Source organism: Pangasianodon hypophthalmus, chromosome 6 (genome assembly GCF_027358585.1).
Source record: "Pangasianodon hypophthalmus isolate fPanHyp1 chromosome 6, fPanHyp1.pri, whole genome shotgun sequence".
NCBI classification, from domain to species: domain Eukaryota; kingdom Metazoa; phylum Chordata; class Actinopteri; order Siluriformes; family Pangasiidae; genus Pangasianodon; species Pangasianodon hypophthalmus.
In genome coordinates this window covers 15,585,385-15,611,083 of record NC_069715.1, presented here as the reverse complement: position 1 = coordinate 15,611,083, position 25,699 = coordinate 15,585,385, and the positions used below count along the sequence as shown (strand labels likewise).

Sequence of the window (25,699 nt, the reverse complement as noted above, 5' to 3'; positions counted from 1 at the left end):
ATATGTGCATATAAATACCCATGTTTTATCTACATTCATCTCACACCACTCCACTGTTGAGGAAGCACCATTACTGTACACGTTTTGCATCCCTGGGTAAAACTGTTCCTAATGCAAAGTAAATGCAAAATACACACACGCTCACACACACACACACACACACACACACACACACCTCTTTGTAGTCATATTAGTGGAAGAGAAACTCCAATATGCTACACATAACAGACAAATGAATGCAAAACGGAGTATGCATTCTAGAAAGTTCCGTCATCGATGTGTCCCTGGTGTTAATCCACATTCCAGAGTGAGGGCAAAGAGAGAGAAAGAGGGAATGAGTGTCACGCAGGATAAGGTCATTTTGAGAATATTGCAATAAAGGTCTGGGAACCAAACACATCAGAGGCATTTGTTCTGCCTCGGCTTAATCAAATCCAATTACGTCAACTAGGGTGCGCATGAAACCCCCTAAATTAGAGGGTGGGTGGAGGAAGGAAGAGAGACAAAGACAAAGCATGCTACAGAGTACCATTCGTTTGCTAACGTTATGTGCGCAGCAGTCCAATCTTTCACAACAACTGGATGTTTCATCATGCAACTGCTTCCTTCTCTGTTTCTACACAATGACTCACAATTTCTTCTTCTCAAAATCAAACACACACGATCAAACACAGAAAATAGCCACTGGAGTGCACTTTCTGCAGCAAAGCTCCACAGCATGCTACTGTGCTACTTTCCCCGTTATCGTTGCTGCAGTTATTGACATGCTGACTTCTGGGAAAAAAACACTTCCTCATAGAGGAGAAACAGAAACAGCGCAGGTAACCAACTACACTGGCCATCTGCAAAAAATAAAAACAGCCCTCACATGTGCAGGCAGTTTCTGTATATTCACTCACAAATTTCCCTGAAGAAACAGAGCTAGTTCTGGGAAATGAGAAATTACCACGTCTGAGACACTCATCCTTCCTCACATCACTCTAGACATTTTTCAGTCATACCTCAATCCCACAATTCTACTCTTCTGCTTCCTGGCAGAAAATATTGTGTACTCCAATCTGGAGTATCTAATCAATATTCATCGTAACAGGTTACAGTCACTGAGAATTGAGAACCCTTGGTGTATGAAGAAGGATTAAAAAAAAAAAAAAAAAGAAGAACTGAGACTAGACCAGAGGACGTCATAACATCGGGCTGTTGTAGTTTACAAACTAATCAGCTTACTTGAAGTTAGCATATGAATTACTTACACACAGTCAACCAACAGAGTCATCTCAACCTGATGACAGTACAGGGAAGCTAAATAAATATGGCTTTCTTAAAATGATTAAGATTTTAATTAATTGTTTTATTTGTTAACCAGCTGTCTCTTATAAGCCTGTACACGGTTCCTCACAGTGTGAACCTTCAAAAATAACAGCTATCAGTAAAACTTGTGAGAATTAATTGTGTGCTCTAGCATTTGGGCAGTAACCTTAAATCTTATTCTAGTACAAACACTAACCAGACAAATTCTAGCTGCAAAGACAGAGCCGTAAACTAGCCTGTATCTTGCTGACAATATACCAGCACGTGGACAAAATTTTACTACCCAATACCATTAACATACTCGGCCATGGGTGCTGCTAAATAACAGTATTACAACACTAAGCCCATTTTACGACAGAAAAGCGACAGCGCTCTTCACTGAGCCTTCCTTCCCTCAATGCCTTCTTACATAAGAATAGGCTTCAAGTAGAAGTGCTTTCACATCACATATGCCCAGGACTGTCATGCTATTGACCTCCAAAGCCAATTTAATTATCCCAAAAGCCTCAGTCTGCCCAGCTGTCACACAAGTGGCAGACATCTGCATTTAAGTTAACAATACTTTCTGGCATTGCACAAGCCAATACAAACAATGTTTCAATTATTGGATTATTTAATGTCTATTTAAGAAAGAAGTTTCTTCAAGATTAAAGTATGCTTTCCCACTGAAGAAGCAAATAAGAAGCCAAGTTTAATAAAATTAGTACGCGGACGCAGAACGGTTTTATATGATGATTATATATTATATTATATTCACTATCTCTATCTACAGTAACTCCATAAAATAAAGTACAAGGTGTTTTGTGTTCAGTATATCATTTATGCTTTTTTGTTCTGGAAAGCTTTTATGTGCTTGTTTTTCAGACTTACATTTCATCATAGTACTTAAGAAAGTCTCTTTTCTTTTGTAAGTGACTGATGAAGATGGAGATCATTCCTTAGCAAATAAAATGGCTCTCTACATGTTACACTTAACCACTTGCAAAAGAAAGCAATGTGCAAAACATGTGCAAAATATTCTGCATTGTATCTATCTATTTATCTATCTATCTGTGTGTGTATGTGTGTGTATGTGGGGGAGAGAGAGAGAGAGAGAGAGAGAGAGAGACAGAGAGACTGATAGCTAGCTAGCTATCTAACTAGATAGATAGAAAGATAGATAGATAGATAGATAGATAGATAGATAGATAGATAGAACGCAGAATATGTTGCACATGATCCCTGGTGTCCACTCCACTTCATAGAGAGACCCAATATCCAATGGCGTGCAAATGAATGCTAGTCGAACACCTGGGTCCTCCTCAGAGTCTGAGCTGCTTCAATTAACCCAAAGGCCGGGTGTTTAAAACACACACATAATGTACAAGCTGCTTTATGAAAATAAACACTTGAAATTCTGGCCCGCTGTTCCGAATGGGCAACACAGTTCAGCTTTCAATGGACAGAAAATCTACGAGGCCTAGATTTCTGGCAAAGGACACATAGATGACAAAGCAGAAAAGGCTTAATAGCATATCAGATAGGGTTCGAGTCTGGAATATGATGATTTGACATTTGATTTTCCCATGGTGGCAGTGGTAATAATACAAGGAATATACTGTGTGTATAATAATGAGTTTTAACTCCCCCCAGGATTACTATGTGGAATGTGGAAATGCAATAATTATGTAAAAAAGTACAGACAGAGAAAAGTGGGTGTGTGTGTGTGTGTGTGTGTGTGTGTGTGTGTGTGTGTGAGCGAGAGAGAGAGAGAAAGAGAGAGAGAGAATCAGTTTCAAGTTAAACACTCTTGGCCCATGCTGGGCTAATAAAGCAAATGGATGCCATGCTGCCTGGAGAAATGCACCATAATCACAGGGTTTACCAACACGACTGCCTCGCTGTGGCACACACACACACGTCACATGAACAGTGCTGCTTCCTACTGAAACAACCAAGTCGCACCTCATCACATTTCATTCCTTGGCTTGTCACTTACAGCCAAGCCAGGTTCTGAACTTGACTGCAAATTCAATCACATGCCCTAGACAACAGATCAGCAGAGATATTACACTACAGCTCTCATTCTATATCACTATCATCTCCACATCAGCCACACTCACATGGACTAATAAAACGTAATGCAGTTTTCTCCATTATTGAAGCATTTATTAGAAAAGTATACACTCAGAATTCACTTTTCCAGTGCATTTTTTTTTTTGGAAAAACATCAGAGATTTCTTTCAACATTTAAAACAGCATTCCAGATTCCAAGCAATCATTTACCCAGTAACAACAGACTTACGAAAGCACTGACACATGATAATACTCGCAATATTCAGGATATAACGGGGTTAATATATATTGCAGTAACAATATCATACTGTCATTTCGCGCACACTGCCATATTTCTTGGCTTTCAAAACTAGTTTTTGACGATACTTTTACTGGTTTACGTTTTAAAGAACACACTCACCCACATGAGAACTCTTTAATGTAATCTTAACATGCCAACATCTTTTATGTATTTGATCTCCTCCTTATGTTAGTTTGGAGGGATGGGGAGCTCTTACTTGTTAATGGAAAAAGAGTTCCAGGGTTTTTTTTTTTATAATTTTGTGTTTTATAAAATCAATATCTTATTCACAATGCATGCCTGGATTTTCTGAGGCTGCCTATTTGCCAGGCTGCTGCATGTTAGGAGCCACATGTTTTTTTGTTTTTTTTTTTAAAAGACATCCTCTTTTTCTTAATATTATTAAATATCTGACTCTCAGAGGGAAACTCCTCCCTATCGCCATCGCTCAACATGCTCGACACGCAGTGACAAGGAAGGACATCCAGTGACGCCTTCTCCTCTCCCCCTTTCCAACAATTCCAAACACGGAAAGACCCGACATGCCGAAAACAGCCGAAGAGAGCCGAAGGAGCACGAAAACGACGAGGCGCTACTGGGCGCTGTCCACCAGCCAAGGCGCCTGAAATTTCGCCTGTTCACTAAAGCTGCCCATGTCCCCACACTAACACAAATGGTCATGTGAACTCCCTTAAACGATGTGACCACTACACACAGTCGTGTCGTGATAGCACAAGGGTGTTAAAAGACCAGGCATAACCCATGGGTATATTTTACACAGCGTGGGCTACTAGTGGAAAATGGCAGCGAAGCTTGACCATCCGGATACAAACACTCAACCGGCTTTCTCTTCCTCCGCCTATTTCAGCAAAAACCTACTGAAAATGCTTTACTTGGACCCATAAACATGGGAAGTGGGACATATTGCGAGCCCATTATTCAGTTTACTGCAGCAGTCTAGTGAGACGTGTTCAATAGATGACAACGTTGAGATGGAGAGATGGAGAAGGAGAAGGAGAAGGAGGGAGGGAGGGAACAGGGAAACGCTACCAGAATGCGATACCTTGACGCCTCCGTAGCGTTTATGATTTAGGCTTCTTTCTAGTTAAATGTTTCTTTTTTTAATAAATACTCGAATATTGACACGACTGGGGTGTTGTCAGCACCCCCAGACCACCACCACCACCCCCACCCCCACCCCCCCCAATACACACACACACACACACACACACACACACACACACCCAGCAGCAGCTCATTACAACCCGTTCATACAGGGCCTGGCTCCAGCTCCTCAGCCTGCAGCATTAGGTCGAGTACAGATGTGCTAAATAAACATCACAGGGGGTTACTGACACACACGCAGCCCAATAACGGCCAGATGTTACAAGTACATTAAAAAAAATTTAAAAAATGCCGCACTGAAAATCGCAGCGCTACAAGGCGCCGCTTACAGGCTCCATTTCACCAAACCCCGAGTTCAGGAGGAGCGGATGAGGAAGAAAAATGAACTGGTATCGACATTAATTAGCATATAGAAAGCATCCATTGTGACAAAACCAGGGCCGTTTCTAAAGACGGCTACACGGTCACTCTGAATGGACGCCAGTGACCCGGGCTTTCAGCACCATATTCATGAACAGCACGTCCATGACCATTAAAACCGCACCGCTCGAGTCAAAATGGGTCGCGGCACAGCTACCGTGTAGCATCCCCTTAGATACTTGGAGGGGGGGGGAAGAAAAAAAATGGCGGACCTGAGGCTTCGCCATCGGGCAGTAAGTGTGCGCGCGCGAGCGCGTGTGTAAGCTAGGCGTAGAGATCAGCACACATTAACCGAGAAATCGCATTTAGGAACACTTACTTCATCTGTTTGACGATGGTGCTTTTCCCGGACTCGCCAGCCCCTGCAGACACAAGAGACACAAGGGAATGAGATTGTCTGCTGGAATGGAAGTCCAGCTCGAGTCTTTTGCTTTCTAAATGAAAACTAAACAAGCCATGGGGACTGTGTAGGCTAGCCTACAGATAAAATGATCGGGTGGTTGTGATCATGTCCACTCCCTGGGAAGCGGTGCTTTCATTACCTAGCAGGAGCAGTTTCACATCCTTGGCCGCAGTGATTCCGTCCTCCTTCAGGTTCTTCTCGATCGCTTTGCTCCTGTCCAGAGCCGCTCTCTCCTCGGCGCTCAGTGTACATCCCATGACTAGACCAACCTCGGCTCTTCGTGTGCTCCAAAATAGTGAAAAGGTGCGGCGGAAATAGCGAGCAATCCGTTTTCCCCCTTCGAAAGGCTACCTCTTCTTCCCTCTCTCTCTCTCTCTCTCTCACTCTCTCTCTCTCTCTGCGACTACAGCTAGAGCATTAAATCCCGCGAGCGACGGTGTGAGAATAACGAATCGGGAAACGAGAGCTTGTGTCCGTCTCTCTGGGTTTTTTTTTTCTCCGAAATTTCGCTACGGTCCTGGGTTTGTCAGGTGAACAGGGAACTCTGTAGGTTCTCAGTGGATATCGTTACTGGGCGGCGGCAACAGGAGCGAGAGCTCGCATCGTTCAGCTTGCTCACAAATGGAGGCTCGGCGTCGGGGAGAGAGAGAGAGCGAGCGCGCGCGCGTCGCCGGGCTCTCCACTCTTGCGTGAGCGCGCTGACGTCATGCGCCGGAGGGCGCGAGCGAGGCGAGGCGAGTGAACGAGTGAGTGAGTGAGTGAGGGAGCGAGCGAGCTGGCTGTGGCAGTCGCGCGCGCGGCGTTAAGCAGCCTTACGAACTGGATTTATGACACGGCGGACATGCAAACGGAATCCTGTTTCCCTAATGCAAATGAGTAAGCCGCCGTCTTACGCTCCACTTGACAACGCCGCAGAGCGGAAATGAGAAGTGTGGTCACTGACAGGCCGGTGGTTCACAGAGAAACAGTATGAAGCAAGGTGTGGTCGCTCGTCTGGCGTTGATCACCCGCAACATCAATACACAAAAACCAGAAATGCCAAAAATCCCCCTAAATTCGACAGCTGACCATCTTCTCCAAGTGGAGAAAAAACTTGCCAAGTGCAGTGTCTGTTTAAGATGTCGAGCTGTATTTCAGCACTAGGAAGCTGCAGAATGTAACAGATTTCACGTGATGGAGCCACACAGTGAGCAGCTAAAAAAGCATTAGATAAAGGGACTTGACTTCCTGCTGCACAGTCAATTAGAGCAATTGCTGATAATGTCAGGAAACTGAATCTTGGCATAATTAAACTGGACCTTTGACAGTGTGATGCCACTGAAATTCACAGAAACCTTTCATGTATTACTAGCTTTGCATGCTTTTCTGAAGCAAGTCACTTTATTTCTGTGTGGCAGAGCATCAAATCAGTAAAAAAAATGTTCTAATTCTAGAGTTTGTAGAAAAAAATCAATAATGGCTGAGTAATAGGAGCACAGAAGGGTAAACTGGGGTAGGAATGTAAAATAAACCCTTGAAAAGTAATCACGGTGTGGTAGTAGTAATTTATTATATTAAATATAAAATAAAATAGCCCTTTTGTGGCTATTCAGGATAACTGATTGAAACACTCCACAATGATATGAAAAACACAACTGCTAACCGGAAGCCTTTGTTCATATTTTTATGGGAAAGTAATATTTTGGTAAGGTGTAGTGTCAGGTGATGAATCCTGAAATTACAAAGCAGATGTCAGGAAAAAAGGTGGTTCTAGCAGAACCTAAAAGACCTATCTTCCAATCCTGGTGGGAGTGTTAGATATGGAAAGGCCAGAGAGCAAAGCGCGACTGGAAAGAGCTGATTGAATACACCCACGCTCCATTACACCAGTCAGTATGAGCTTGTGTTTTCACAGATAATGCCCATCATTATGGATCTAAACCATTTTTGGGTACCATTCTTACACATGCAATTACTCGATCCTGTGCACATTTGAGTATCTCTCACATATTAGCCTGTAATGTTATACAATATTAGTTTAATAGTTTATGTTTGTAACCCAAGGTCTGAACTGAAGCCAAAAAGGGAACAACAGTCTGTAGCAGGTATTGATTTTTAGACTGAAGTCAGTCTCACCATGTTGAGACAAATTTTAGGAATTTGTCAGCCTGTCACAGATAGGCTGGGAAAACTCAAGAGCACAAATATCCAATCGTTCTCACAGTAAAACAGCAGCTGAAACCAAAAGCTGAAGATGGCTTATAAGGAAAATACCCACAACATGTAGCAAACTGCTTAATAACCACAGTTGACTTTCAGTAACGTATTACTGCATAGATGTATTGAAAGTACAGCTGCAGTTAGGAAAAGATCTCCAGTGTTAAAACGATTTCGTTATTCTGGCAGCTTTGTAATTGTATACCGTTTTACATTTACAGTGATCTCTGAAAAGTTATTTCAGGAACTGTGACAAAACATATGAAGATTTCAGTCTGATTTATATTTCTGGTATGGTAATTTTGATCCTTTTCAGTAAATGTATATTTAAGACTGTAATAGTCTTTTGTTTTTTAATATTGTACAGTGCATTGCAATCGATGCAATTCCATCAGCTTTTTGCTGTGCATGTGGCCACCTTTCTGAATATTAAAATAACTATTGTAACACATTAGCTGCTATACAGTTGGGTCTTTAAGTATTCGGACAGTGATACAATTTTCATAATTTTTCCTCTGTACACCACCACAATGGATTTTAAATGAAGCAATCAAGATGTGATTGCAGTGTAGACTTTAAGCTTTAATTCAAGGGGTTTAACAAAAATATTGTATTAACCATTCTTTTCACAGGCTCAAAAGTAATTGGACAACTGACTGATGAGCAGTTTTATGGCCAGGTGTGGCCTGTTTTTTTGTTATTTCATGAAAAATTAAGCAGATAAAAGGTCTGGAGTTGATTCCAATTGTTGAATTTGCATTTGGTAGCTGTTCATGGGAACTTTCAATATGCAGTTCAAAGGGATGTCGATGCAAGTGAAGGAGGCCATCATTAGGCTGAAAAAACAAAAGAGACCTATCAGAGAGATAGCAGAAACTTAAGGAGTGGCCAAATCAGAAATTTGGTACATTCATAAATAGAAGAAATGCACTGGCAAGCTCAGCAACACCAAAAGGCCTAGAAGACCATGGAAGGCAACTAAAGTGGATGATCGCAGAATTCTTTCTGTGGTGAAGAAAAACCCCTTCACAACATCTAGCCAAGTCAAGAACACTCTCGAGGAGGTAGGCATATCATTGTCAATGTCTACAATCGATACATGCCTTCATGAATGTAAATACATTGGTTTTACCTCAAGATGCAAACCACTGGTAACACTTACGAACAGAAAGACCAGATTAGACTTTGCTAGAAAACATCTAAGAAAGCCTGCCCAGTTCTGGAACAAGATTCTTTGTACAGATGAAACCAAGATTAACTTGTACCAGAATGATAGGAAGAGATGAGTATGGAGAAGGAAAGGAAGGGCTCATGAACCAAAGCATACAGTATCGTCTGTCAAACATGATGGAGGAAGTTGGCATGTATGGCTGCCAATGGAACTGGGTCACTGGTGTTTACTGATGATGTGACTGCTAATAGAAGTAGCAGGATGAATTCTGAAGTGAATAGAGCTATACTTTCTGCTCAGATTCAGTCAAGTGCTGCAAAACTGATAGGACGGTGCTTCACAGTACAGATGGATAATGACCCAAATCATACAATGAAAGCAACCCAAGAGCTTCTTAATGCAAAGAAATGGTATGTTCTTAAATGGCCAAGATAGTCACCTGACCTCAACCCCATTGAGCATACTTTTCACTTACTGAAGACAAAACTAAAGGCAGAAAGACTCACAAACAAACAGCAAATGAATGCGGCTGCAGTAAAGGCCTGGCAAAGCATCTCAAGGGAGGAAACAGCATTTGATGATGTCCCTGGGTTCTAGACTTCAGGCAGTCATTGACTGCAAAGGATTTGCATCCAAGTATTAAAAATAATTCCTATATTTATGATTGTTAGTTTGTCCAATTACTTTTGAGCCTTTGAAATGGAGGGACTATGTAAAAAAAATGGCTGTAATTCCTGAACGGTTAATGCATTATATTTGTTAAACTCCTTGAATTAAAGCTGAAAGTCTACACTTCAGCCCCATTTTGATTGCTTCATTTCAATTTCCATTTTAGTGGTGTACTGAGGCAAAATTACAAAAATTGTATCATTATCCAAATACTTATGATCCCCACTGTAATTAGTCAGGAAACACCAGTGGTCAAAAGGTCAGAGAAGGGCATGACCCACAGTACCAGTTGTAAATTAAAATTTATGGGTGACCCAAATACGGAAGTCCTTTATACCTCGGTGCATTTTCATTGCTTTGTATACGCGTTCATTTCAGTGTGCCAAAACATTTACTACTTTGCTATATTACTCACATGAATAGCAGACTAAATTAAGATGTGTCTAATTTGCTGATGTGGGGCTAAGTGTATGCAGGCTCAGGCTTTCCTCAATGCTCTTTACACAAAATATTAGTTTGATATGATACAAAAGTTGAAGGTAATTGTGCGTTCACTGACATTTATGTTACAGTAGAGTTGAGAAGAGTTGCCACTCCAATGATGTTATCACCGCTTGGGGCTATTGGAAGACATTTTTATTTAAGACCACTAGTCAGTGCATGACAGGTTAACGTATGCACAGTGCTTTTCATGTTTCTTTTAGCAAAAACCTAACCCAGATTTTTCTAATGGTCATTATTCTGCAGCAACAGTAATGGGAGTCAGTAGCAATGCTTGTGGTGGTGGTGTTATACACTCACTAATATTACATTCATTTATTAACATGCATTGTAGCTTTGTATATGTCTGTACTTTAATTAAGGTGCATTTCTTTCAACATCAAAAGTAGCAGGGCATTACAAATATATAGATGCAAGATAAAATGGTCCATCAAGCATATAAAAGAGTCAGCGAAAACAAAGAATGAGAAAATAAGACCTAGTTAGTGTGCCAATTAAACACAGACGTCCAGCCTAGCAGATGGCAGGGGATGATCAGAAAAAGGGACACTAGATTGCTCAAGCCCCCATTGCTGACAAGGGCAGCAATGACTCTCTCTCACTCTCCTCTCTAATTTCTTTTCAGTTCACTAGCGATGCACGTGATTAGCTGTAATGTCTTGCTTGCAGTGATCTGGCCTTAATGACTGCCGGGGTGTGGTGGCTGAGAGAGTGGAGTGTACACAATGATATGGCGGAAGGAAAGACAGCAAGATCATCTATGAACACCACTCTCATCAGGATCACCTCTGCAATCTGATTCTTCTTAGCTGTCAGTGTCAGCTCCAGCATCCTCATTATTACTATTCCTGACATTGGGGTGGACTTTGTCCGACAGATTTTGGAGACCTAGTCACTCTCCTTATTGAAAGCATGAGCTGTTGTTCAGTGTAATTTTACACCCAGGTACTTGCCATATCATGTGGTCAGCTTACAGTAATAACAACCAAAGCGGATATCCAAAACGACTTCCTCTGTTGTCTGCACTGGGCTGAGTAGGGTATATTAAACAAGGCAATGCAGGTGGGCCTGCAAACAATATTGACATTGTAGGTTTTATAAAAGCTACTTTTCATTGTACTTCTCTCCCTGTTACCCATCATTCACTCATCTTCTTTTGTTTGAACATGAAAAAATATTCATACGGTGTTCTTGGCTGAAATCCACACACACTTCCACAGGTTTTATAAGCAATACTTTTCATGCTACACTGTTCTTTGTCGGAGTATTAAGAGAGATCTCAAACTGTTCCTCCACCATTAAAGAGCAGAGAAAAAGAACCTGATCATCATTACATTCAGTCTTATTTTCAGATGGGAAACAGTATTGATTTGTTTAGGAAACCTAGGAAACCAATTCTTATTTTCCCAATTTTCCAAAGTTTCCAATTCCTAATTTTCCTAATGTTTTCCCTAGAGCGAAACAGAAAACGATTCGGCTACTTCTTCCTTTCTTCCATCTCTTTTCAGTTCCTTTAGCCAGTATTGAGAAATACATACATTGCTGGACACAGTGAACACATTCTGTCCTTTTCAGCAATGCAGCATGTCTGTGACATGAGAGAGAGATGGACAAACAAGCAGAAAATGGATGCAGAAAGACGCATACAGCAACTCGTTGGCAGACGTGGCAAGATTTAATTCACACTCCTCTGCTATGTTCACAAGTCACAGGTTACATTAACAGGCTTTCGCACTCTTGTACATTATTTCAGTTCATAGGTGATAGTCTAAGCGTGGTTGCAGGCAAGGAAAGTTAAAAACCAACCACAGAAAGCCATTCAAGGAGTAATTACATATGCACCCTCATATGGTATATGTTTATATACGTACAGAAATAAACTTGGGCATGTCTTCGATATTTCTGCCATTCTTGCAAGCACTGATTGCACACAAACCATTCTGGACTGAGCAGAATACAGACAAAGATCACGGGGGCTTCATATTTACAGGCTGAAGAATTTGGTGTTTTATGATTAAGCTAGGATTGCAGATTACACATAAACATACTGGTAGCTCCTTTACAAGCTGAGTAATCATTAATCTCTCAGCATGCCTTGCACCACATGATGCAGTTATTCAATTCTCAAGTCATATGTGGTGAGTATATACACTGTGAGTCAACACTGCATAAGCCAAAAATAAATACTGAATGCATTTTAAATTCATGTAGCAGATTTGGTTTATCCAAATTGTGGCCAGGGTTAGTTACATTTCAAGAACTTAGGTGCTTTGACGTGCATTTGAGGGTTATAGGCCTTGCTCAGAGACTGGGATTTAATTTAATAACCTTCAGACCATGTGTCCAGAATGTAACTGCTGAGCTGAAGAGTCTCTCCAAAACTGCTTATAATGTGGACTGCAACAGAAGTAACTCACCACATATGACTTGAGAATTGAAGGGAACAAAAGGAAAAAATCTCTTTATCAAGTTACCACTTCAAATCCCAGTTATCATGAATTCCATGACATTTGGATGTCTTACTAGGTATGATCTTTAAAAACAGTTATCAGATTTTAAGCAATTTTCTAAAAAATAACTACATAACAAACAAACAAACAAATAATAATAATAATAAATAAATAAATAAATAAATAGCTGCACACATTTCTTATATCATCTTACATTATTTGTTTATTCAGTCATTATTTCTAGCACTCTTCTATTCTTATATATTTTTATGCTATTTATTGGTTTTCTTTGGGTATTTAGATGTTTCATCAAGTTTAATATGTACAGAAAAAGTGGATGGCTATGCCATTATTGTAGTGCTGATCAGAAGGCTGCGCTGCAAAAATGATAGCAAGTAATAATATTGAATATAGGCAAATTGATGTAATATTTCATATTATTGGATTATTATTATCAGTGTCAGGAACACTAGTTATGGTGTTCTATGAACATCTAGACACCCTCTAGTGCACACATGAATGCAGAAAGTGCTGGTCCTAAGGATTCCTTTAACTGCAACTGCATAATAATAATAATAATAATAATAATAATAATAATAATAATGAGGAATAAATAAAGAAATAAACAAACCTAAATTATTTTTTCTATCATCTATTATTTTATTCTATCATTTGACTGTGATAGCACGTCACATATAAGCTGTTTAAAATTCCAGCACCCCCAACGTAAAATGTCTTCCCGCGTCCCTGAGTGCACATGTGCATGCATGCTGAAACCTTCCACAAAGTGACAGTGACATAGTATTCTTTATAAATACTTTCACATCGCATCACTCTTCTCCTGGAGCCTACTTGCTAAGTGTCTGCTGGTTGCTGGTAGTTCAGAATGGCTGGGAACACTGGCTGTTATTCGGTGTTCATAGAATCACAGTTACAGCCATAACTAGCATTCTGTTTCACCCCTTCTAACCAACAGGGGTGGTGACTAACACCTGAATACTCCTGCTGCAAGATAATTAGGAACCTACTCACCCACTGGCGACTGGAAAGGTGTTCGGAGATAATCACCACACTCACACCACTATGAGGGGTGATGTTGACCTTGTGGAATCCTCAGAGGTACATGGTGACATCCAGGATGAAACACTCTTCACGGAATGGCACAGGGTTCAACCAATAGGTCATTCTGGACTCATCCAGTCGCCGTTGCATGCAGGACAATCTAATCGCCAAAGCTTACAGTTCTCCCACACTTTTGCTGAGGTCATTGCCAGCAAAAGGGCTGTCTGTACAGGTCCATATGGAGAGGTCTTAAGAGGTCCCCCTAACACTAGGGGGAGAACCACACTCGACAGTGAATTAAATCGGCATCAGCAAAGAAGTCCTTCTGTGCCTGGTCAAATTTCCCACAACCGCTGCACCACCTCTGGGTACAAGTTCTATTCTCCTGAGCGTATGTGCTGCCATAACAGTGTGTCTGCTGCACCATTATGCTGACCTGGTAGATGCTTTCAGTGAAGCAAACCCGTATGTTCACTTGTGGGGCTTCCATGTAAGGTGAACTGCCACTCTGATGATTTATGCACCTGTCCATCACTATGTTGTCGGAATGGATCAGGCCGGCATCAGCCAATAACACAAAATCTATTTCTCAAGCCCGTCAGGCAACTAACAAACTACAGACCACGTCACCTGATTCAACACATGATCCACATCCCTGTTCACAGCACCCTGAGTACTAATCATGCATATCTGTTCACAGTCACACTAATCCATTTAAATAAACCAGACATTTTCCTGTTCAATGTGAAGTCTCACTTTTAATCTCTGCCAGTGAAGATTCTGAGCCTTTTGATCTGATTGATAGTCTGGTTGTGACTTTATTCTATACCGTTTTCAAGTTTTCCCTAAACTAGTATAATCTGTGTGTGCTTCACTCTCTGGGTTGTCTGCTTGATCTTAATAAACTTGTATTTGCATTAACAATAACTAACTGCCCTTCTTCATCTTCATCATCTTCACTTAGTTGCCCTGTTTCAATAGCCACTCAGCTCTGAACAACCTGATATTCTTAGCTATTTGTTTGGACAAACTGTTAAAGGAGTGAAAATAAAGTGCTTCACTGTCCAACCTGCCTCACCATGATGAGAACCTGGAACCCATGCAGGTCATTCTCAACTCACCCCCACAGAATGCATACAACACTCTTTGTGAATGGACTGTGCGAGGACTCCTCAGCACCATACATCTTCTTGATCATGAAAGTCTTCAACCTGGAAAGTGGTTGGAGCATATTCCTCCCCAGCCAGAATATATTGGTCACAGATATCTGGAAGTTTAACTCCTGCTCCAGCTGTGGTCCAGCCTCAGGTCCATACTCCCTACTATCAGTGTTTTAAATTTGATGCAGGCGGATACAGGAAGCCAGTGGAGGGAGCGTAGCAATGGAGTAGTCAGGTAGAACTTAGGAAAGTTGAAAACAAGTCATGCACCTGCATTCTGAATCAGTTGCAGAGGTCAAATGGCACACAGAGGCAGATCTGCCAGGAACAAATTGCAGTAGTCCAGTCTCGAAATGACAAGGGATTGAACAAGCACCTGATTGGCACTGTGGGTGAAATGGAAGAATACTCCTGATGTTGTAAAGGAGAAACCATCATGGCCATGTCAGTTTACCAATGTGAGACAAGAAGGACAGTAGATTGTACATGGTTACCCCAAGGTCACTTGCAGTGGCAGATGGTGAGATCTGAGAGTTGTCCAGGGAGAGCAAAGATTGTGACATGGGGATGCATCTTCAGGAATGAACGGCAGCTCAGTTTTGCTGGGATTAATTTTCAGCTGATGTGCTGCCATCCATGATGAGATGTCTGCATGCCAGACATGCAGAGATCTGTGAAAAAACATAATCTGAGGGAGGAAAGGAGAGGATAAATTGTGTGTCATTAGCATAGCAGTGGTATGAAAACCCATGTGAGCATATGACCTCACCAAGAGATCAGGTATAGGGGGAGAACAGAAGAGGACCAAACACTGAGCCACGTGGGACACCAGGGGAGAGTATGCATGGAGCAGATGTGGATACCTGGCATGTCACCTGATATAACCATCCCTCCAGGTAGAAAGCAAACCACTGCCATGCTGTGTCACAAATTCCAAGACTCATGAGGACAGACAAGAGAGTCTTGTGGTTGACTGTGTCAAATGCTGCTGAAAGGTAAAAGTGGGTCATTACAGTTGACAGTTTGATCTACCTGCTTCTCAGTGATGGTCACAAGGGCAGTTTCTTTGAAATGCATCATTTTGAGGCCAAACCTTGGAGATTGTTCTGGGTGAGATATTGAGACAGCTGATTGTAGACAGTATATTCAAGGATTTTAGAAAGAAAAGAGAGAAGTGATACTGGTTGGTAGTTGCTGTTGTCTGAGGTATCCAGAGTGGGTTTCTTTAGGATGGGAATAAGCCTTGCTGTCTTGAATTCAGTTGGTACATGACCAGATGTTAAGCAGTATATAATGATAGCAGAGATGAAGGGGAAGATGTCTTGTGAGATGGTCTGGAGCAATGTGGAAGATGGGATCCAGCAGGCAGGTGGTGGGATTGCAGGATCCCGAACATAACAATGCAGGATCTCATCTGTTGATAGAGAAGAAAATTTATTAGAGAAAGAGAAGGGGAATCTTTCCATCAGAGAAGGTGGCAATATCATCAGCAGTCAGAGAGGATGGATGAGGAGGAGGAGGCAGCAGGTTAAAAAGTGAAGAAAAGATGTTGTGGAGTTGCGAAGATCTTGTGCAGAAGTTTTCAGGTTTCCCTTGTAGAAAGAGGTCATAGAAGATGACCTTTCACATCAGCTGAAATCTTGGGCAGGAGAGAGCAGTATGAGAGGAGGTCAGTAACAAGTTGTCATTTCCTCAACTTTCAGTTCCATTTATGTAGAAGAGGGAGATTTCAGTGAGTCTAACATCACCCCCAATCAAACATCCAAGTTGAATGGGCAAATTAGAAGATTTCCTTCCAATTCCTTAGAACCTTCTGTTAACCAGGAGAATTGGTCGCAGTTCTGCCCTTGGCCAAATACATCCAAAATTCCACGTGTCACTCTGCCACCCAGTTAATCTCTTTCCAGTGTGTTTTCCAGTACCAGTCGTAGTGACGAGGCCTGGAAGAACACACAATACCTGCAATGTGGCTCACACTCCTCAGGAAAGAGATTGATGTAGCTAACTTATGCACTTATACATCAGCCCCTTTATGCGTTATGCAGTGCATCAACAAAGTAGACAATACTGCATGGCCTCTTTCTTCTATGTGTCCATGCTCAAGCTCTTGATCCCCAGTCCCTTGAATGAAGGAACCTCAGCTACTTCCCCTTGATATTAAACATCAGCAAGCATACATCATTAAGGAGATCTTGGACTCCATATATCAGGGAAGTAGACTGGAGGTTTTGTGGACTGGAAGGGATATAGCCCTAAAACAAGATGTTCACAACATCCTTGATCCCTTTTTCATTAAGCTTTACCTGATGATTCTGACCCTTTTGACTTGATTGATATTCGAATTTGGTTCTGACTTGGTTCTGTTTACAAGAGCTAGTCTAGTATGTCCTAGCCTAGTATACTCTGCTGATCACCTGACCCTGCCTGCTTTTCAGTCTAAGTTTGTTTCACTGTCTGGATTGTCTGCTTTAAATAAACCTGAAATTGCATCCAAACTCAGTACCTTCTTCTGGCATAAAAAGAGATAAAATAGTATTATAATATCATAATGACAAAATATTATTATTATTATTATTATTATTATTATAATTATTATTATTATCTATACAATAAGACCATCCAATTTTTTGGTGAGCAAATGTGTAGGAACAGATAGTCTTGAAGTAAATACCACTCAATGTTTGGTTGCATATCCCTTGCTTGCAATAACTGCATCAAGCCGGCAACCCACTGATATCACCAAACTGTTGCATTCTTCTTTTGTGATGCTTTTCCAGGCTTGCACTGCAGCTGTTTTCAGTTGTTGTTGGTTATGGGGGTTTCTCCCTTCTCCCTCTACTCTTCAGGAGGTGAAATGCATGCACAATTGGGTAAGGATCTCATAATTGAATTGACCAGTCTAAAACCTTCCACTTTGTTCCCCTGATGAAGTCCTTTGTTGTGTGTGTTTTGGGTCATTGTCTTGCTGCATGATGAAGTTCCTCCCAATTAGGTTGGATGTATTTCTCTGTAAATTGGCAGGCAGAATGTTTCTGTAGACTTCTGAATTCATTCTGTTGCTACCATTATGAGTTATATCATCAATAAAGGTTATTGAGCCCATTCCAGAAGCAGCCATGCAAGCCCAAGCCATGACACTACCTCCACTGTGCTTGACTGATGAGCTAATATGTTTTGGATCATGAGCAGATCCTTTCTTTCTCACTGTGATAGAGGTTAATCTGGGTCTCAGATCTTTTGTGGCTAATCTCTGTATTTCTTTGCAAATTCCAATCTGTCCTTCTGATTCTTACCGTTGACGAGTGCGTTTGCATCTTGTGGTATGGCCTCTATATTTCTGCTCTTCTTTGAAATGTTTATTATGACACCTTGCCCTGTGGAGGTTGTTGGTGATGTCACTGACTGGTTTTTTTTGGGGAGGTTTTCTTCACAGCTCTCACAATGTTTCTCTCATCAACTGCTGTTGGTTAGCTTGGACAACCTGTTCGATATGGCCCCTAGGTAGTTCTACAGGCAAAAATTATTGCCATCTGAATCTAAAATAATCCCATGATGTATGTAGATAATACAGAATAATATGAGTATAGGAGATATCCACAAGGCAAGAGTTGTTCATATCTATATAACACACATGGAATATATATGAGTGCTCTAAATACATGGCTATAAATACATAAAATCATTCATTTAATCTTAGCCCACGTTTCATGTAATTTAGTGCCTAAATCCTAAATCACAAGCCACACATAGAGATGTAACCACCTCTCTCGTAAAAATGATACTGAACAGCATTTATAAGAGAAAGAACCAGCCTATAGCATCTACCTCATAACTTGGAGTACATAAGGCTGTAGGGCTACAAGGTCCTATGGATATATACTGAGTAAAAATAATATCCATAATAGATTGACTACATCTAAAGTAATAATCACTGATGACCAATGATTGAAAAGGCTGAACACCTGTTCCTCCAACTACCATGATGTTGTTTTTGTTGTCTTATGCAGAACAGCCTATTTTTGATTTCCAGGCAATTCATGGGAAGCCAATTTATATGAACGTCCACACTGCTTGAACATGGTCAATAGAAACAGATCAAAATGACTGTATACTTTACCGGATACTGTATATACAGTCAGTAAATACATTTGTCCAAACATCTTGGTTCAACAGGCCTCCATGTGCTTCCCTTACTAGCAATATGAATAAACGAGCACAGAAACAATAAAAGCATAATTTTGCATGTAAATTGACCTTGGGGGAGCTTGGTGTATTTTTGCATGCATGTTTTTAGATGTGAAGCAGAGAGAGCAGTCATGTGGTAGTGATGGTGGTGGTTACAGGGGGTCTGGAAAAGCTCTGTGAAGCAGAAGGAAAGCTACTTTGGGGATCTGGCTCTTAACAGCATTGGTACCTGAATAATGCAAAGAGGAGGGCAGGAAAAGCACAGAAAACAGTACAGAGAGGCTTCGACTGCATTCTCCTGAATAAAACAAAGGCAGCCCCACTCAAGTGGGAGCAGGAAACTAAGAGGAAAGTGGAAGGGGATAGAATCTTATGGAAAGAAATTTACACCAAATTCATGCAGAGGCTCATACAACACAAGCCAGGACGTAGGGCTAGAAAGGTATGGACAGAAACACTAGATTTAGTTTAATTCTAAGGTTCTGTTCCCTTTTAATGCCTCCTCCTGATTGATATTGTTGTAATAATAATAATAATAATAATAATATGGTCACATTCACACACAAAACGTTTCAAGATTTCATTCCCAATACTGTTCTGGCATTTGATGTATGTGCTGCATATTTGTTTATCATTCTTAAAATGTTGATCTGTTTCATTGTGTAACACACACAATACAGATACCTGATAAAGACATGTTTATTAGAGGAAGATAACTAATTTCAAGCACTGAGGACTGAAGACAATCATATTGACACACACACCTTATATATATATATATATATATATATATATATATATATATATATATATATATAATGTACATCACCTCATGAAATAACTCATGTGTCACATTTTGTCCCATTTTGTCTCCATTATTCTCCTGTAATGCCAATTAGTGCACTTTCAAAAAATGGTTAAACCAGGAAATTTATGAAATGTTTTTACATAAATAAGACGAATAAGCCTGTGAAATATGACTTTATCACCAGGACACTTTTTGTCTATCATGACTAGTTTAGTCTTAGACTGTATGGTTGGCTATTCCCTGCAGCCATTGGTAATTTTGTGCCAGTTAGAATCCAGAGCTACAATTACTCTGCGTGAGGCTGCTCTCATTATCCAAAATTCCTGTGATTAGGATTCAGAGTTAACATCAGTAGTCCTCAAGCCCTTAAAATATCTCGCCTTTATGCCTGGTACTAAAAAAAAATAAAAATAATTTAAAAACTAAATAAATAAGCCAGGCACATAGTACTTCTGATCATTGATTTAATCATCAGTTTCATCAAAAAGTCTGGCCTCTGTAAACAGAAGCTGTATGCTTATTTTCTTGCCTTGACTCTGTGTCCTGCACTACCAGAATGGTTATTTCGAAAGGGTTATGACGAATTACTATAAGTTTGAAGAGAAAAGGCCTTATGAAAGAGGTTGTTCCACCTAATGGATCAAAATCTGTATTACAATAGGCAGTAATAGCTTTTTCAAAAATTTCACATTCTAACTTAAGGGTAGAGCTTTCAGAGTACTGTAAGGTACACCAAATGTGAATTCAATTAATAACTGTTTTAGCATATAAAACTGGTGCAATTCATTTAATTTTTTTATGTTAAAATATTATATGCCAGTAACACAAAATTCCCAACAATTTAACTTTGTTAACTTTTGTATTAGTTTTATGTATTTTGATTGGACATTTAGATCACATGATACACCCATCAAATCCAGGAAGTTTTTTGGAATGAGAGTGAGAGAGAGAGAGAGAGAGAGAGTTGTTGTTGTATGGAATACATGTAGCTGGATTCAGTAAAGTAAGCAGCTGGAAGTTAGTTCGGTTTCTTTATGTGTCAGTAGTGAAATAACCACTTTCCACTGAACCCATCACTTACATTTTGTGGTATCAGTGGGATATTTTTGTTTTGTTTTGTTTTGATGACTTTTGTGCTACCTATAAAATAACTTACCACTTGGCTTTGCACTATTTACGCAAGTTGATGAGCAAATGCCTTTTGTTTTTTGCTGGAAAAATAAGTTTTTTGTGCAGTTTTGTCCATTCTTGACTAATATATCAAGGTTTTTTTAGTACTTAATCAGAATGTCTGAGTCGGATATAGTATCAGGGCAGTGAGCAGCAACAGACAATAGTGGATGGCAGTGTTGATCATGCTGCAGCCCCACACTATATATCCAGAACCCAAAAAATTTTGTGAGAGCCAGGTTATATCTAGCTTTTCAGTCAAAAGTTTGTGAGATGGGTGCCACCTATATTGAGGAAGCTGTTATTTTTACCAGCCTCAGCCAAAGAGCACGCACAGCAATGCAATTGAATTCTTCTTGCCAACCTTTCCTCAGACCCCAGATCAGATAGCAAACATCATTCATGATGCTTATTCACCTGACTGCCATTATGCCAGATCCCTGATTATGCCGAACCTCGCCACAAGCTCTGTCCTGCTACTATTCTCCAGAGCACCCATTATTCTCCAGTCCACATGGAGGATGACAACCACCTGCCATGCAGTCCCAGTCCTGCTTCATGGAGCGTCAGGGAGATGAACCCTAACAACAGACACAGTGTACAGGGTCAGCAGCACAATCTCAGCTCTTCCACTGGATCACATGACTCACAGACTGACAGCACAATTTCAGCAAACTTTCTTGCTAACGTTGGACATTGTCACAGTTTGAACTTGTGATCTTCCGACAATAGGGTGAATGCTTCAGTCACATGTGACTGGATTTTCCTGAAAACACCATGCCCTTTCTGATGACCTGTAACAAACTGGCTTTCCATAGAAAACATGGCCAGATTACTTGGACAATGTTTTCAATTTCAGTCATTCTTTTAATAATCATTTGTGGCATCTCAAAGATATTTTCTCAAGGTTCCAAGCTAAATCCTGAAAAGAGTCATCTAGCCAAAGACCTTGTCTAGTTCTTATAGGTTATGTTGTTTCTGAAGATGGTATTCAGCCAGATTCCTGTAATGTATAGAGTGTGAATATTGGTCAACACCACAGAGGTCAGAGCATTCCTAGTGCTTTGTTCTTACTTCATTAAGAACATCATGCACATCATGCAGCCCATCTCCACAAACTCACTTAAAAGAATGTGGCATTCCAGTGGACTTGACAATTTTATGATTCATTAACTTACCTAAATTACCTTACCCATTGCCTCTTAAATCCCCCAGTTGTTGCATTACCTGATTTTTCACTACCATTTTGTCTCTATATACTGACTATGCCACTGGAGCTGTACTGTCTCTGAAACATGGAAGTCATGGACTTGTGATTGCATATGCTAATCACGTTCTCACAAAGGCAGAAGTGGTCAACTTATGGCAAAGAACTCTGTTCTGTTAGGTGGAGATTTTCTGCACCATCAACTACTGCATCTATTCCAGCAAGCAGTAATAATAATAGACAGCAATAGTCACTGACCACAACCTTAGGCCTTAGACCAAAAATCCCCACTGGCAATGACAGGACTGGTTAATGTGCAGGCTGGGCTCTTGAACCTAATTCTTTTGAATGGATAGTAGTCTATAAGAAGGATGAATTCACTTTAGTGCTGACACTTTGTCTTTTTGCCCAGATGTGAATAGCCCCACACAGCAGATTATCTGCTCTACTTATAAGGTGCTGTCAGTTCAGTAACTATGTTGAGTTAATCTGGCATTATTTGTCCATCAAGTCCTGTCATTGCATCACACCACATCTATAGTCATATTAATGACTCTAAGCTCTTCAAAAGTACCTCCACTCAACAAACTGGCTTTAAGTCAGTGTATTACTGATTTTACTTCTCTCCTTTTTACTCCATTCAGAAAACTCAAACCATTCTACGAAAAAACAGGTTTCTTTCCTTTTTTCTCACACATGGCCATGAAGCTAGAATGCCCACAAACTTACTGTTATCCAACAAAACACTGCTCTACCCCCTACTTCTATGCCAGCATCAACTGCAGATTATGCATTACTGCTAGCCAGTAAACTGCAATCAGTCTGTAGGTCTGCAGCATGTGATAGGGACTATGCCGACAACCAGGAAAAATGACAATATGGCAAGAATATTAAATCACACATGGTCTAAGCCAGGAGATCTAGTGTGGATAAATGACCCTACTTCACCAAGAATTAAACTGGCTCCACACTGGAAAGGTCCTTTTGTAGTACTAGAGTGTCTTGGATCTGTAGATGTCAGTCCTGGAGTAATGTACCAGATGCATTATCTATCTAACAAATCCCAGATTGTCCACTATGATTGTGTAAGTATAAGGTCTCCTGCAATATTAGTGGACAGTCTTATACATTTACCTGATCATCAACACAAAATACCTGAAGGAGACTTAACTCAGGAGTCTCTGCATCCCTGCTTGACTGCATTGTCAGATGCCTTGCCCTTTACATCTTCAAGAAATATAAGCCATAGGTCTCCCCATTGATGTAACATAGAAGTACGATAAGGATCAGGAGTTTGAAGCCCAGTGATGCCACAGCCAACCATGGCTGGAGTCTAGAGAGCAAAACTGGCCATGCTCTCTGGGTGGGAGGGATATCATTACTCTCTCCCCTGTCAATCAGATCAAAACTAGCCAATTGTGTAGCTAACTAGCCAATCACGCATGCAGAATCTGGCAGATAACGGTCTCCTCCGGGTGTGTTATGCTGCCCCCTGTGACGCAGCATGAGCAGCAGGTTGAAAAGATATAGAGGTTAACACTACAAAAAATAATACATATGGAATTATTTAGTTAGTACAAAGTGAACTATTTTATATATATATATAAAATAGTTCAACCAGCTTGTTGACGGCGTCTAAAAGAAACAATTTAATTTTAAGTATGTAAAGGTTTATTAAAAATAAATTTTGATTCAGAAATACATTTATACATGGGCATTAACGTAACTATTACATGTATTCTATTGTCGTGGAAACAAATGTAAACCGTAAGCAATGAAATGAACTATGTATGCTATGTAATTTCTTATACTGTTCTGTATTTATTGCTTTGCTTGTGGTTCTGTTGAAACTGCCAATTTGTATATTTTGTATATATAACCTAACACTGTTTGCACCTTTTGTGGTCCTAGAAGCACAATCTGCATATAAGGCTAAGATGACGCTAAAATTAATTCATACCTTGAAAAAGTAAAAAAAATATATATATTTTAAAGTTTTGGGGTTTTTTTTAAATCACAGTTGTTCCCTGAAAGAGCAGAAGAGCAGAAGAGGGAAAGAGAGGTGTAGTTGCAGTGGTGCTAAGAATGCTAGCTGAATAAACTCATCCAACCAAGCTTTGACCCTATCATCTCTCTCTCTCTCTCTCTCTCTCTCTATGTGTCTCTCTCACCCACCCTCTATCTTTCACTTGCCACATTGCTGACGAATAGAAGACTGTCCATTAGACTGTAGCTAAAAACAGACCCATGGCACACTTCAGTTCAGCAGTGAGGAGAGACAATCCCATCAGAGACACTAGAACACATTGTTTTAGTGTAACTGCAGCCTTACAGGGACATTCAAGATAGATCAACTGTGACTCAAAGATTTGCAGTAACACACTATTTGGAATAGAGTCTGTATCTGGCTCAAATACACTGCACACTACAGTTTGCTATTTGTCTAATATTGACAAAATGACAAATTAGCTAATGCAATAGCACAAAGCAGGAATGAAAGCTCTTAACATGTACTGTGTAAAGGCCTTAAAGGTTAATTATACAATACTGGCATCTCCCTCCATTTAAAACAGAAGAGTCACATTTTGCTATTAACAAGAAATTCATATGTTACCATATGTTAATGTTTTTTAATAAAAATATTGCTTAATGCTTATATGTTCGTACAGAAGAGATTGAGAAGTTGTAATATACAAAACCAGCGTATACGTACATATAAGCCATACCACCTTACTCATACATTTGCTATTACAACAAACACATTTTTCATAAATAATGCATTTTTTCTAACCTATCCACTAGGCCCTGACACTAGTGTACAGACTCTTGCAGCTGGATTCAGCACTTGAGGGGTTATTACTCATGGTTATGCTCAGTGGGCCTTTTTGAATTCTAAGACTGCTTTATGACTAGACTTTGGAGCAGTAGCTCCAATCCTCATGTACTTTTTTAAATTTTCTCATTTTCATAGAAAGATTAGATGCCACATTATCCACTGTTGCTGACTACTTTCATACATCATTGCCTCTGCCACAATAGCAGTGGTGAGAATCATTCATAAGCCAGTGCAAGACTAGCGATGAGTGCTGCTCTACCCTCATAACAGTCACTTTATTTTCAGATGATTTTTTTTTTACAAAGTTCGCTTTGCTAAAGGTGTCAAACATTGATTAAAATGGGACAGAAATGATCATAAACCAAATGAAAACCTAATTTAAATTAGATTCAATCTACTAAATCTTCATATAACAGGAAAGAGAAATACCAAAATTGCATAAAATCATGAAGTATAAGCTTCATGTAAAATAAATAAATAAATAAATCTTTACAGCAACATAGTCATCATCTGTTGATCAAGTAGCATAATGTTAGTTAAATTTAATTTGACAGATGCCTAAAGCTAGCTTAATAGCATTGTGATAAACACAGCCTGACGGAATAATAATATCAATTGCAAACTATGAAGCAAAACTAATTACAGCAAACTATAACTGTTAGACACTGTCTAAATTAATCTACTAGGATTATG

General features: G+C 40.1%; 1 protein-coding gene across 3 annotated transcripts in view; it reads right to left on the bottom strand.

The window, feature by feature from the left end:
* gnao1a (guanine nucleotide binding protein (G protein), alpha activating activity polypeptide O, a) overlaps positions 1-6,301 on the bottom strand; it is a 79,477-nt gene extending 73,176 nt beyond the window's left edge. Inside the window, exons 1-2 of one of the 3 annotated variants that reach the window (XM_026927746.3) lie at positions 5,731-6,301; positions 5,508-5,550 (exon numbers count right to left, since the gene is read on the bottom strand). In XM_026927746.3, the coding sequence (XP_026783547.1) occupies positions 5,508-5,550; positions 5,731-5,848 (161 nt within the window). In that variant the 5' untranslated portion in view covers positions 5,849-6,301. The remainder of the gene's footprint in view (positions 1-5,507; positions 5,551-5,730) is intronic. The other 2 variants (XM_026927747.3, XM_026927745.3) reach the window with 2 other exon arrangements.
* Between the last annotated feature and the right edge of the window lie 19,398 nt (positions 6,302-25,699).